This window comes from Lynx canadensis, chromosome D3, assembly GCF_007474595.2.
Source record: "Lynx canadensis isolate LIC74 chromosome D3, mLynCan4.pri.v2, whole genome shotgun sequence".
In the NCBI taxonomy this organism is placed as follows: Eukaryota; Metazoa; Chordata; class Mammalia; order Carnivora; family Felidae; genus Lynx; species Lynx canadensis.
Genome location: NC_044314.2, coordinates 45,646,926 through 45,662,429, shown reverse-complemented (window position 1 = coordinate 45,662,429; position 15,504 = coordinate 45,646,926). Strand labels below are relative to the sequence as shown.

The following is a 15,504-nucleotide window of genomic DNA, read 5'->3' as shown; positions in this document are numbered from 1 at the left end:
GACGTTTTAATGGGTTATTTATATAATGATAATAGAACAAACTGGCAGATACAGTGGAGCAGACTTTTCTATTAACATACCTCAGGTTTCAGTAGAGAGCGTTTGTATGCTCAGTGGACCCATAAAGGAGCCTTCAGCGTGACTTTCTGAGGCTTACTATTATTATTATTTTTTTAATGTTTATTTATTTTTGAGAGAGAGAGAGAGACGGAGTATGAGCCAGGGAGGGGCAGAGAGACAGAAAGAGACACCGAATCCGAAGCAGGCTCCAGGCTCTGAGCTGTCACCACAGAGCCCGACGTGGGGCTCGAACTCACGAGTTGTGAAATCATGACCTGAGCTGAAGTCGGATGCTTAACCGACTGAGCCACATGGGTGCCCCTTCTATTATTTTAAAGTTCTCAAAGTTCAAATGCGACTTACAACATCAAGTACTTTGGTTTTGAATCATAGATGCTTCTGCTTGGAAGTTATGCGGGGGGGGGGGGTATTTTCTGCACTGGCTTAAGAAAGAAGACTCCCCCCAACTTGAGAATAACTTTCATTGTTTTATTTCAGTCATGAATACACACAGCATAGACACTTACTGTGTGAGGTGTTCTGACACAGGGGTGTTTCCTTTCTGATACAAAGATTTTCCACATCTCTATGAAGGTCAAGGGCTATAGGGTGGACACACGAATTACGGGGGTGTAATTCTGCCCACAGAGCTCTCTATGGGACCAAAATGCAGTTTGTCTTTTGGAAATTAACCTAAAATGTTTCAATGCTGGTCCTCATTTGCCATAAAGAAGGTCTCAAAGGAAGAGACTCAAAGGTCTCAAAGGTCTCAAAGCATTTTTATATGACTGACAGAAACCACATATTTTTTTTGTTTGTTTAGAAAGTACATCGTTTGAGGAGTCAAAGTCATAGGAGATTCAAAAGATGGGTTGTGTGACCTAACAGTGTTAATTCTAAGCCCTTTAATGGAATTGTTCTCAAGACACAGTAGAGTGGAGTGTAACCTTGTGAAAGATTACCAGAATCTTCTATGAGTTATCTACTAATGAACTTTTCAAACAAGGACATAGAACACAGAGTTTATCATCATAAAGTACTTTCTTGTATGATGAGGGGAGAAGGAAAATACAATAAAAAACACAGAGCAAAAATGACCTTGGCATTTCTCAATGACATTATTCATGACGATGTACCAAAAGGAGTAGTCAGTATTATTGTCCCAAGAATCAAGCCAGAATCAATAAACAAAGTCTCTCTTTAACGACCCCGTCTCCTGCCATATCACCACCAGCCCCACGCTGCTTCACTGTAGACCTGGTACCTGAACTCTGAGCTGTGGGTGGACTGCCTGATGTTGACAAAAACTGCAGATTCCCCTCACACCCTGACATACGGGTCACTTGAGTGGTGACCAGGGCCCAGATATCTGCATGTTTGACTCTGGCATGGGGGTTATCAGGGAGGAGGTATCAGCTGGAGGAACACATTCGGAAGGCAGGTGTCCCCCTTCTGTTCCTCTGGTTCACTGGCATCTGGGTGGTTGACTGGTTGATTTATTCCCCTCTCTTTACTCTTTCCCTTCAGGTAACTAGACTAGAAAATCCCTTTCTAGGCTCTGCCTTGAAGAAAAAGACATGTACGTTTTTGCTGCTCCGACTGGACTAGACCTACCATTAAGTCCTAACGTTACCCTAGTGAAGGCCACCTTAAGAATAAGTGGCTTGAGGTTACTCCAGAATGACCTGCCCTCTTGGCTCACGACCACCTTTATAACATAGTTCTGGCAGGTGGTGAGAAGGATTACATATCTGGCCGTGGGAAACATCAGGATGTCCCCTGCCCTGCTCCAGACCAATGAAACCAGAATCGCTGTGGGCAGGGCCAGGTTTGTTTGTTCAAGCTCCTGCTGATTCTAACATGCCCCTAGGGTTGAAAGCAAGGCTATAAAAGAGGAAGCCACAAAGGGCCTGGAGTCAGAGTGGGAGCGAGAATCTTGGTCAGTCACTTGACCTCTCAGACTTGCAGTGTTTTTATCTATAAACTGGAGTAAGTAACAGTCTCAACTCTGAGATTACTTGCGGCGCGTTAGATGAGAAATATAGATAATGAGCCCTTTACACTTGACTGTTTCGAACAATTTTACTCAGTTATGTGCCCTTCATTGTTTTGAGGGCCTGGCTTCCGTACACAGCATTTCACCCAAAAATTCGTGCATCAGGCAAACTTCTGAACGCCCACTCTGTGGCAGGTGCCGTAAAGCACAAGAATACGAGGATGGAGACTAAGAGACAGCTTTCCAAGGACAGCGTTTCTCTCCAATAGGGTTGAGTTCCTGGCAAGTAGAAGTTCAGAAGAAATCAAGAACGTGACCCACAGTCTGGCCCTGAGATGCTTCAAGCTAGACACCCAGCGCGCGCCCCCACCTCACTGCTCTGCTATCTGACGCACGGCGGCCGCGACAGGTCTGAGGCGGGAGGGCGGCCCTCGCCTTCTCCACGGTCCACACCAGGAGCAGGCTAATTATTTGCCACCAAGGGGCTTCTGCCCACATTTTTTTTTTTAATTCTATTTTGGTCAAAATCAAGTATAACTTCAGTGTCCAACAAATGGAAAATGAAATAGAATGTGTCAGGAACGGTGCCAGGCTCAGTGCACCCGCGCGGCGATCGGAACATGACCTGGCCTGGAGCTGTGCCACGGCCACGGCCCAGAGAGTAGACTTCACTCTGCATCTCCCTCCCCCGGAGATGAGGGGTGAACACACATATTCACCGCACACCACGTAGCAGGAGACGCATCACAGAACTCAGAATAGGCAAACCGAGCCTCCATCAGGGCGACCTGGAACACCGAAGTGACAAAAATCTACTTCTAAATCTACACTCACACGTAAGCCAGATTTTGTCTTGAAAATTTAGATGAGCAAATAGGTAGGAATAAAGTTATCTTTCGGCTCAACACAGGGGGTAAACTATATCCCAAAGTGGGCGTATTTGTCCCGGGTGGTGTTCTTACTTACGACGTCACTTGGTACCAACCCAAATACCATTTAGTGACTGTTCACTTATCATCTGTCCTCCCAGCTCCCCTACGTAAACTTCAAGAGAGCAAGGACTTCTGTTGGCCAGTACATGCCCCGCACACTGGGGAGCAAAGAAGAAATCTTCTAGTGGACACAAGGACAGGGAAAAATACAGGTACTATAGCATGGCTACATTTGTCTGTGAGTTATCCTCTAAGACAAGACTTTTTGAGTTAGGTTACTAGGAAAGCCAGGTCGGTTCTGTTCCCAAGTGGCGAAGGAAGTTTGCTGAATTCGCCAGTAGTAGAAGTTACTGGCTTTTCGGCACTAAAGAGAAAATCCAGCTTCACGGTTTAAAAAAAAAAAAAAAATATATATATATCTTTTGGGGCAACTGAGTGGCTCGGTCGCTTAAGTGTCCAACCTCAGCTCAGGTCATGATCTTGCAGTTCGTGAGTTTGAGCCCCAAGTCAGGCTCTGTGCTGACAGCTCAGAGCCTGGAACCTGCTTCGGATTCTGGGTCTCCCTCTCTCTCTGCCTTCCCTGCTCACACTCTGTCTTTCTCTCTCTCTCTCTCTCAAAAATAAATAAACATTAAAAGAAATTTTTAAAAAAAGTCTTTTGAAGCTGATTTCATTTAGTCTTTGCCTATATAACTGAAGAGCAATTCTGAAGAAGCAATATTATAACATGGCAAGAGACAGAGAAGAGGAAAACTGCCCCTATCACCCTGGAGAAACTTTCCATTTTTCCTTTGCCAGATGCTTTCCCTCCTTTTCAATCACCCCCCTCCCCATAAACTAATTTCCTTTTTTAAAAGATCATCCAATCTTAACACTGAACACTGTTCACCACTGGTTAGAGACTGTCCTCATTTCGTGCATTTCCATAGGGGTTTTCAAGGCAGGGATGTGCCCCCTCTTTCCACCTGTGCTGGGGCTACATTATCTCAGGATGACTTCCACTCTCCCCAAAAAACTTGTTCTGTGAGTTTAAAATTTTTTTTTTAATTTTTATTTATTTTTGAGAGAGAGAGAGAGAGAGAGAGAGAGAGAGGGAGGGAGGGAGGGAGGAAGGGAGAGACAGAGAAAAACAGAGTATGAACAGGGGAGGGGCAGAGAGAGGGAGACACAGAATCCAAAGCAGGCTCCAGGCTCTGAGCTGTCAGCACAGAGCCCGACGTGGGGCTCGAACTTGGGAACGGTGAGCTCATGACCTGAGCCAAAGCCCGATGCTTAACTGAGTCACCCAAGCGCCCCACTGTGAGTTTTTTTTAAACTTGAGATAGACATTGCATTATAAATCATGCTGATCTGTGGTGCCTGGGTATATCAGTGGGTTAAGTGTCTGACTCTTGGTTTCAGCTCAGGTCATGATCTCATGGCTTTATGGGTTTGAGCTCCAATTCGGGTTCTGCACTAATGGTGTGCATTCTCTCTTTCCCTCTCTCTGCCCCTCCCCACTCGTGCTGTCTGTCAAAATAAATTAACCTAAAAAATATTTAAATCACTCTGGTCTAAAGGGTAGGTTATAATAAAAAGCCTTCTACTCAGTGCCCTGCAAGAATTCTGAAAGAAAGCTCAGTGAACTGTGTGGCAAGGAAGATGCATTGATTTCTTGGCATTTCTGCTGGAATCCTGAATCGTGGGCCTGCATGATAACAGGACTGGACTCGTGTCTAGGGCCTGTCATGTGAAATTGGAATCGTGAAGTCACAGACTCACGGCACAGAATGCCCAGCCCTAATGCAGGATTGCAGAAAACTCCCTAGGTTGGCATACAGCAATGACACGGAAATCCAAACATTAGAATTCAGCCGTCCTGAGAGTGGATGCACCAATCCCTTAATGTCGAGCTCATCTGACGTTGCTTTCAGGGCAGCTCCACATGAACCATGCCTTAATGGCTAACACGTCGAGAGTGAAGCATGCCAGAAGCTAGAGCAGTACTGGCAAGGCACATGTGTTTGGCATCTCCATTCTAAAGCTCCAAATACACACACACCCCTTGGGTGGCCATGGGTGTTGACTGTGAGGCTGAAAGCCCGGTCTCTTGAGTTTTGCAATTACCTACATATGCCAGTGCGCTTAGTAACTCTGCTGCTATTTAGGAGAGACCAATTTAGCATAATCTACTTATGTGGGAGTCAACTCATGTACTGGGTTTAAAATACACAAAAGCTCCGTCAAGCGGTCAGATCGGATGGCTCAGGACTGTAACATGAGATCTTGTCTTGCACCTCTGGGTCAGTGGCTGAAGGGCTCTCTTTAATCAAGACCCCTCCCTGCCTTATTACTGCCCGGTAGGTTTCACTCATTAGCAATAACAGCCCACTTCCCAGTTTTAAAAAGTCCACTGTGAACAACCATCAATATAGCTGCTATTAATAGTGAGCTTCCATTTTGTGCAAGGTGATAATAAAGGATGAAATGGACCTAACTTTGAACTCAGACTTGCGTCTTCTTTTTTTTGAAAAAAACTTTTCAATGTTTTATTTATTGTTGAGAGAAACAGAGTGCGAGTAGGGGAGGGGCAGAGAGAGAGGGAGACACAGAATCCGAAGCAGGCTCCAGGCTCTAAACTGTCAGCACAGAGCCTGATGCGGGGCTCGAATCCACAAACTGTGAGATCATGACCTGAGCCGAAGTCGGATGCCCAACCAAGCCACCCAGACTGTCTTCTAAAGCAAAGAAAGTTTATTTAATATCACACACACACACACACACACACGCACACACACACACAGCCATGAAGATATTTCAGTGGCAATACAGGAGATTTTAAAGATGTCATGTAATTTGGTACCAATCTTAATTATTTATAACAAATTATTTAGATACCTAGACTTTGTTGTTATCAATGATGTTGATAATGGGTGCCTTAAATTTTTAAATCGGACATTATCAGGTCTGTCCTTAAAATCTGCAGGGCCCAGGGCTAGAGCACAGGTGAGGCCCACCTCCCATGTCTAGATGCTTATAATTTATCAATCAAGCTAGCAAACTGTCAGGTAAGATATGTTCTATCTTTATAAAATCCATTAAAAATCTTTTCATGACAGTGATGTATTTTTTTACTTTTTTTGTTGTTTTACTTATTTGATGTACTGTTCTTGCAGATCTGAACTAGGTGTTTTTCTCGGTGATTACAATTCAGAACAGCAACTGGAACTGGAGACTTGTCAGCAACTCTGCAAGGGATCCATCTCCTTGATCCCTGAGGGGGTGTGGATTAGCCTCGGTCTCATAAACCCCTCCAAAGAGCTGTTCTGCATCTTACACAAAACATCGGTAAAACACAGCACATCACTGATGTATGCACCTGCTCCAGTTAATTTGAAACCTTCAGTCCCTTTAGCTAGAAACCACCTGACAATGAATGTGAATAATGATGTGTGTGAGGAGCTCTGTTGTAAAATGTAAAAAGTCAACTTGCTTATTGAATCCCAACTCAGGGCTTAGAAGCCTCCCCCCACCCAAAACACCAAAGCATAGGGGTATCCACACACAGTGGAACAGGTAACCTTGGTAATTAAAGAAATAAAGATCAAAACGTATTTTATTTTAATAGCCATTATGATATAGCATGAAATATTCATTGAGGAAGAAGCCTATGTTCACTTGGAGGGACCATCCACATTGGTGTTGTTCAAAGCCAGATGGTGAAAGTCAGAATCTCTTAGGAAACTCGTGGAGATTCTGATTTTATTGGTCTGGGGCAGGACCATGTATGGCTTTTTAATGCTTCCCAGGTGCTTCTAATGTTTGGCTGTGCGGTCCATTGTACCACTTTCTGGGGACCATGTTCTAAGGGTGGTCTTTAGCCAAGAAGGCGATAAATAGAGACAGGATGAAAAGTCATATAAAACATTTCAAAATGGAATAAAGGCTCTGTGTAGAACCTTTGAAATTGTAGAAAGACATTACATTTTTTATGATCACTTGTTATAAACAAATTAAGGCTTTTATACTACAAGTCTCTTCTTGAAATTCTAGAAAATAAAACCAAGGAAAAAGTCGTCCACTCCTCTGGGCTACACCAAGGAAAAGGCAAGTGAGAGAGGAACCAGGGTGTGCTGACGGGCGAGGGGGCAGGGAATGGTTCCACAGTGGGAGAAAGGCTCGGACTACCCTAGAATCTAGAGAACTCGAGTTGGAGCTATTTGTAACTCTATGGTCACAGGCAACCTAATCTCCTAGGATTTATCCCCAAAGGGGTGAAGATATGCAAGAGATTTTCCCAGAAGGTGGGAGGAGTAACTGACATGTATAAGAAAAGCATGAAACCCTTCCTTCCCTGTATCTTTGACTACAAAAATTTATGTATGGGTCCCCTTAGACTGACTGCTGCCTTGAAATGAACACTGGATTATTTACCAAATGCATGCGCGCGCACACACACACACACACACACACACATATACACACACACTATAAGAGGGAGCAGAATCGTCAGTTCAACATCTAAACCAGCATCATCTGCTTTAGGTGTAAGCAACAGAGAAGTCACTTTATAAGGCTGGTTTCCGAGTCTTAACATATGCTTAAGAATATCTCCTAACGATCAAGATGATGTTAGAACAGCTCAGCAGTTCTGGGACAGGTAGGTGCGTCAAGACAAAGGACCAGAAGGTGCAGGCGAGGGCTCCCCTGAGCCTGCAGTCATTCAGGCAAGAACCCAAAAGTGAGCCTGTTTCCATGGTCTAGGAAATGAAGGAAGGGGATATATTTGGAATTTGGAAGGCAGTTTGAAAAGAAACAATTGCTGGGTTTGGCAGAAGATTAAGCATAAAGGCAATACTATGTGTTGGGCACAGGGCCATGGCGTGCTTTTAGTAATCACATTTAATCCTCTCAATAACCTTGCAAGAAGACCTATCCGTGTCTATTTTACAACTGAGAAGACAGACGCTAAGAAATTGGACCTATCCATGGCGAAACAAGTACTAAATGGCAGCATCAGCATTTAAATGTGGGGACTAATGAACCATGAAGTATTTCTGATGTTTCTCCCATGACACTGTGGCCCAGTGGTGGCGAGGATGTGTGGGGAAAGATCGGGAAAGGAAGACGAACAATTTCACCTTTTCTAATGAAGTTGGTGAAAGAGAAATTCAAGTTATCATGTATGTACGTATCAGGTTGGGGAAGAAGTGGGTTTGCTTAGAGTTTTAAAAACTCTGTGTATAGGTCAGCACTGTCCAACAGACATAAAACACAAGACATGTATGCAACTTTGGGTTTGTTAGTAGCCACATTGAAAGAGTAAAAGGAAACGGGTGAAATTAATTTTAATGACATATTTAATTCAGTATATTCTCATTCCAACATGAAATCAATAATAAAAAACTATTGAGTTGCTTTTTTTTTTTTTTTTTTTAAAGAGACAAGTTTGTTGAATACACAGCAAGGGAACAGTGGGCAGGACAGCAAAGGAGAGACTGTCTGCCTGAGATATTTTACTTTTTTTGGTAGGCACTAATTCTTTACAGTCCAGTGCAATTTTACACTTAGAGGACATTCTGATTTGGACCAGCCACATTTCAAGTGCTCAAAGGCTGCATGTGGCTAGTGGCTGCCATATGAGATGGTGTATCTGGAGTACTGAGATCGTGGAATGCGATGCCTGTCTCAGGGTGTGGATGAGGGACTGAAAGTAGACTGTTAGAAATGCCCACGCAGAGGGGCCAGAGGAAGACTCTCCAAGTAAGACACCTATTCGAGGTCTCTAAAGTGGCAAATCACTGGAGAGAGGAACTGAATAAACAGCACCTCCAACACCCTTGCAACGGGCTAAGTGATACGGGGGAGCTTCACGGATGCCAAACCCCCGTGCGGCTTTAGTCAGTAGGAAGAGACCCCCCCCCCCAGCTGCAATGAGCCTTTGAAGAAAACCTACTACTTATGTCGTGTGCACATGGGTCATTGTTAACTTCCCTCCTGGATCAGAGTTTAAAAATTGGACTGAATGAAACAAAAGGCCACCAGATCAGATCAGTGAATTTTGCTACAGCTAAGGATTTGCTTTTTGGCTCGTGTACGTTTTGTGGCTTGCCCCCTAGAATTAAGTGTTCATCTGAAGAGGCGTGGTGATTTTCTTTCTTTGATGTTGGTATTAGATTAGAAGGAATGAATGGAAATAAGTATTTTTTTAAAAAGAAACCTTACTTCCTTATATGATATTCTTTAAAAATATAGCCATCATGTAGCATGATCTTGTAGCACCTGTCACAATGAACTTAGGGAAAGTGGGGGCTCAATAATACTAATAGCTGAATGATATAATCATTTCATTTAAAAATATAAAGCTTTTTGGTCATTAATGGTCATCTGTTTTTTTAAAAAATTTTTTTTTAATGTTTTTTATTTATTTTTGAGACAGAGAGAGACAGAGCATGAGCAGAGGAGGGGCAGAGAGAGAGGGAGACACAGAATCTGAAACAGGCTCCAGGCTCTGAGCTGTCAGCAGAGCCCGACACAGGGCTCGAACTCACAGACTGTGAGACTGAGCTGAAGTTGGACGCTTAACCGACTGAGCCACCCAGGTGCCCCATGGTCATCTGTTTTTTAAAAAAATCATTTCACTTTGGCTGTAGAAATTCAATCTGGAAACTGAGAGAGAAAATTTTATCTTTCTTCTCAACCTTTCATAAAATATCAGGTAACAGAGAAAGACTAAAAAAAGCAGAACTGTATAGTGCCTGTTTGTAAACCATGCTCCCTCTTCAGACACTTTCTATATTTATTTATCTGCCTTGATCCCTCAGAAGTCCCACTGGCCTTTTTTTTTTTTTTTTTAAACAAGACTATCTTGGCTTCCTGGACTTTTGCATTGTGTTGTAAATATACTGCCCCATTGATAAGAGCCTCTCTTTTTTTTCTCTAGCTCACAAGTTGGTGCACCAAATGACCTCCTAGAAAATTCTTAAGAACTGATCAGAAAGTGTTTTAGAAAAGGACAGAAGAAAAGCCAGTAGCAATAGAAATCATCCTTCCTTTTGTACTACATTGAGAAACCTGAAGATCTCTGCAGGGCAAAATATCCTAGAACTCCATTCCTATGTGACATGTCTATGTGGACCTGATTAAGCTGTGGGTCGAGCCCTGACTCGGACAAGACTGACAGCCACGTCCAAGAGCAGCGTGGGTAGCCGGGGGGCCCACACGGCACCCTTGTGCTCTAGCCCCGGCCCCAGTAAGTCCACACTGCTGTGCTGGTCAAAGGAAAAACAGTTAGATCATCAAATACATGCACTTCCGAGTGTGACTTTTCCGTTTTTCGGATTACCTTGATTCGGGGTATTTGGTGAGGGTGGCCAGGCTGCTGGTGTACATGTGGCCGCCCACATCAATGTGGACGGGCGCATTGGATTTTGTGAGCTGTGCTGGAGTAGGAATGCCTTGGTTGTTCAGTGGAGATGCAGGAGATCTAGTGATCAGAGGTCTTGACATATTGGGCCGACTGTCCTACAGAGAGATAAGCAAGTTTAGACACGTTTTCGGTAGAGAGAAAGGAAACACACGCATCATAAAGAATAAGCCAGAGACTAGTGTTGATATTCTTTCGGTAATAAAATCTTGAAAAATCAGCAGGCTCTCACTCTTGTTGTAATGAATATTAGAAACACAAAATCTGTAACAAAGAAAAGGAAAACTTCCCAAGCTCCGAATCAAGGAGCCGAACTAATGTTCACTTCCAATCATCCTGAGCTCTATGACGGCCTATTTTACTAATGAATTCTCACATTTAACAACTGCTAAATGGCACATGGAGAGTTACCCTCATTCCAAATGAAAAGACAATCAACACTCAAAACAACCCATATCTAAATAAAATACATAGGCTTTATCCTTCTCTTTGGAAACTTCCCTATTGCTATGCAGTTGGGATAAATACAGATCTTTCAGCACTTGTGTTCTGCAACTATGCTCGATTTCTATTTTTTAAATCAGGAAAATGAGGGTATGACGAACCTGGCCTTCAGCACACATTCTCAAAGCAACTTTGTAAACAGGCACCCCAAGTTCATCAGTCAAGAGATTAAAAAAAAAAAATCAACACACACTCTACCCATTTGTTCCCTGCTTCACTCTGTACAAGACTAAAGGTCTGGGGACACTTGGAAAAGACTGTACCCTTCAGTGGTAAGTATGTGCTTGTGAGCATGAGCAAGTTGCTCTTCTCTATGCCAGACTTCTTGAAGTGATCAAGCTCCCAAGGTAGAAATGGGGCAGGTGTCAATGGAGAAGCCCCACAGGCAAAGGTACAATGTGAGCAGGGGCGCCCGGGTGGCTCGGTCGGTTAAGCCTCTGACTTCGGCTCAGGTCATGATCTTGCAGTTCACGAGTTCCAGCTCCGCCATCGGGCTCTGTGCTGGCAGCTCAGAGCCTGGAGCCTCTTGGGATTCTGTGTCTCCCTCTCTCTCTGCCCCTCCCCCACTCAACTCTGTCTCTCCCTTTCTCTCAAAAATAAATAAACATTAAAAAAAACTTTTTTTTAAAGGTACAATGTGAACAAACAGAGCAGATGGAGGACATCACACGGGGGCGGCGAGAACATGTTGAAGGAACTGTACTCTTGAGGAAATAAAATATTACATCCTTTCCATTGATACAATATAAATATTTCAAACACTATCCAAACATGGTCTATCACTCTCTTAGTGATAGGGCCCAAACCACAGACAAGTCAAGTCACGTCTCTGGCACTCAATGAAGGGGTCAAATATTTAGAGTCTACAATTGAGGAATAAGTTAAAATAGCATTTATCCCTCAGTTCTGCAAGGCTAACGCCACAACAATACTCTCAGATTTATAATTTAGCCAGAGATTGTTTTCAAACATGCAAACAATGCGTGGCAAAGCCAGTGACAAGGCATAATAAAGGGATTTTGAAAAATGCCTTTGATGGAGATTATAAAGGGGAAGTCATCTAGTTTTTGTGCATAAAACCCAGCATGATAAAATATAAATTTGCAAAACATCATAGATTTTATGATCTGAAACAGCTTTAGGAGCTACCTGGGGCACAACTGTTAGACTACTTAGCATTAACCACATGTCTAGGCAAGACAGCGAATGCACATACTTTCTGAAACTCTGCAGCTACCATGAATGCGGTGGCGATTGAGCCTTTACACAAAACGCTGACCATCTGTGTTGTGCTTTTCTCCATGCTGAATTAAACAGGGCCCAGAAACAGTCCTAGGAAAAGAGCTAGTGTTTTATTTCTTAAATGGGGTGGTCGGTTCACGGGTGTTCACTCTATTATTCTTTAGATGTTCCTCTGTATTTTTAATAATGCAAAAGGTATTAAAAAAACACAAAAGGATGTTTGTAGCACACAGAGAAGAGAAATTGAAGAGGTATCGGATGGGGGGAAATACAAAGACAGACACGGTTGGTAGAAAATATAAAACAGTTAAGATCTGAGAATATTAAAAGTTGCGTTTTAAAATTTGAGTGAGAGAGAACAAGATTTTTCCTTTCAAAATGCAATCACATAACCTCTGCTTTTGAGAGATGCTTCCTACCTGGCTAAAGACACCCCCTTCCCCCCCCCCCGTACCTTCCACCCTGTTACAATTCATCCCATCATGGACTGCAGCGCCTGTAATAGTCTTTCAATTGGACACATTCTGTATCCTGCCTGAGGGTGCTCAGGCGAAAATGAACAGATTTGCAGGGTTAATACTGTAGTTAGACTGTGACCTCATTCAGCACAGCTCCAACACTGCGAGGTCTATAGAAGAAGGAGAAAAAAAATTAAAGCATAACCGATCGGTTGAAGGATTCCAGATTTCCCAGAATATATACCATTTACATTGTAAATCATAAATGTATGGATATTGCTGAATTTAAAATTAAGCCAGTGTTTCTTCAGCGGCGGGTGGGCGGGGGATTAACCCTTAAGGGCCAGGAGGGGGTTTCTGACTGCCACGCTCAGGCTCACTCTGGCAGGGCTCCCAAGTTTCAGAACTGGCCTTCCCTGAGCCCCCTGACTTACCTCCTCTGCTCTCTTTCTCCATTCTGGGAATCTTCCCTGGTCTGGGTGTGTCCCCATTAGATGACTTCTAAGGCATTAAGTGGTATTTGCTAACAGAGTAAAGGGTTTTCATTCACTACTTTCTGTACTGGTGCAGACTGAAAGAACTTCTAAAATGCCTAGGCTGGGATGGGGGAAGAGGATGTTTGGGGCTGGAAGGTCTTGGCGTTTCCAGTGGATACTCTGTAGCTACTGCAGTTACTCCAGATGCTTCCTCTGACACATTCTGGCAACCCCTTCCCTTGCCAATGGCTTTCTCTTCTTTCTCTAGTCTCTGAGGCCCAGATGGGAGGCCTGTACCTGCAGCCCCCATTTCCCTTCCAGCCTCAGGACAAAGCCCATGCCCAGGGCGGCCACGCCGAGCTGGAAAGAACTGGGTTCTCACGGACATTGCTGGCACACCGAAACGACCAACTCTGAGCCCATCTCAAGACTTCCTGCTACTTGGAGAAATAAATCTCTTTCTTTTTAAAGCAAGTTTGAGTTGGGGTTTCTGATACCTATCCTGACAGAATACCCTTCCTTGACGCGGCTCCCTGTGAGGTCATCTGGCTTGGTGAGACGTCGCCTGTGATGCCGTGAACAGCTGCCTGCTGACAGATGCAGAATTTTCTACCGTATTATGACCACTTTTCAACTCCACTTCCCCATCTGCCTTTCCCTTTGATTGTGCACCCATCATCATCTCAGTTTGGATATCTCTTAGAATTATTTCCGGTGAAAGGCAAACCAAAAACTTCAACCAGAAAGGGCGCAAATGCCTTGGCTGTGCCATCATCACTCCTGACGAAACAGCCCAGCGTTCTGTAAGGTGCCCAGACAGAAAGCTGTCTCTGATAAACTCCCACCTGGAACGGACTCTACCTAGGAGAGAAGAACCCTAACATTAAGCTATTTGGTTATTGGCCCTTTCTTGTGCAGCCCATTGTTCCCTCCTTCCACGATATTTACTAACCTCTCCTGAGTGCCAGGCACTCGACCAAGAAATGGATATACAACAGGGAACGTGACACACTGGTCCCTGACCTTACCAGGCTCGCTGTTTGGTGGGAGACAGAAGTCAGGAAACAAGCAACTGCTACCAGGCAGGGAAAGGCCATGTTACTGTGGCAGCTGAATCAAGGGGGCCAGTAACCTAGGCTTGGGGGCTGGGAGGAGGGATGGGGAAGGTCCCCTGGAGACAGTCTAAGCTGAAATCTGATAGATGAGAAATCAACACACAGCGAGCAGGTTGCTGGGAAGGGTTCCAAGCAGTATCGCCAAGGCCCTGAAGTAGGAGAGCACCCGGTAGTTTGTAGAAATTAAAAGTATAGCACGTTGTGAGAATTCTCCCACTTACCTTTTCCCCAAGGTCTAGAGGGACAATGTAGGAAACAGAAGCTTGTAAGATGATGGCCTGAGAACCACAGAAGTAAATGACAACTTACAATGAAAAAAATAAATAAAACCCACTACAACATCCTATGTCTGGAAAAGAGGAAAGGAAAGAGGAAGTCAGCCAACAGCCAGCTTTCTAAACAGCACTGTCCAACAGAACTTTCTACAAGAATGGAAATGTTCTAGATCTGCTCCATTTGGTAGGGTGGCCACCAGCTACATGTGGCTATTTGAGCATTTGAAGTGTGGCTAGTGGAACTAAAAAACGAAAATTTAAATGTTATTGTAATTAATTTAAACTGTAATGTACATAGCCACACACTGGTAGTGGCTGTACCACTGGACAGCACAGTAAAGGCTTACCTTGAATTTTTCTTAATATATGGAAGCCCAAATCATGACAGACCTGAACCTATCAGCCACGTTTATTTATTTTTTACAAGGGTTTTTTTTTTTTTTTTTAAGATTTTACTTTTAAGTAATCTCGACACCCAACGTGGGACTTGAACTTACAAACCCCGAGATCAAGAGTTGCACGCCCTACCAACTGAGCCAGCCAGGTGCCCCGCAGCCATGTTTAAATGGAGAAGCAGAGTTACTTCAGAAGTGAATACAGACAGTTCATGACTTCACAGCACTATTTCTCCCCATTTACTGATTTTATGAAAATAAATTAATAGCCACGCAGTGAGGAAAACACATCTATGGCTCTCACAGAGCACTGAGAAAAGGCACCAGACACAAGGGCATGTCCTGTATGCCCACTCACACGAAGTTATGAACCATAAAATGAATGCATGAAGACAGAGCTCAGAACACTGGCCACCTGTGGGGGTTACTGACTGGGAGGGGTAAAGAACGAGCCTTCTGGACAGTTAGACAAGTTCTAAATCTTGATCTGGGTGGTTTCACAGTTGTATGCATGTGGACATTTAAGATTTATTCATTCACTTTACTCTAAGTTCTACTTAAAAAGAAAATAAACCGAAAATAATCTTGGGAAAAACTCCAATCAAAACACCATGCTGTTCAAATACTCATCTAAATTTCTGTGAAA

The 15,504-nt window shown here is 43.7% G+C and overlaps 1 protein-coding gene across 2 annotated transcripts in view; it reads right to left on the bottom strand.

Annotated features, from left to right (window-relative positions):
* Nucleotides 1-15,504, bottom strand: part of KCTD1 (potassium channel tetramerization domain containing 1) — a 92,960-nt gene that overhangs the window by 35,115 nt on the left and 42,341 nt on the right. For both annotated transcript variants that reach the window (XM_030336582.1, XM_030336581.1), the window contains exon 2: nt 10,313-10,491. In XM_030336582.1, coding sequence (XP_030192442.1) covers nt 10,313-10,476 — 164 coding nt within the window. In that variant the 5' untranslated portion in view covers nt 10,477-10,491. The remainder of the gene's footprint in view (nt 1-10,312; nt 10,492-15,504) is intronic.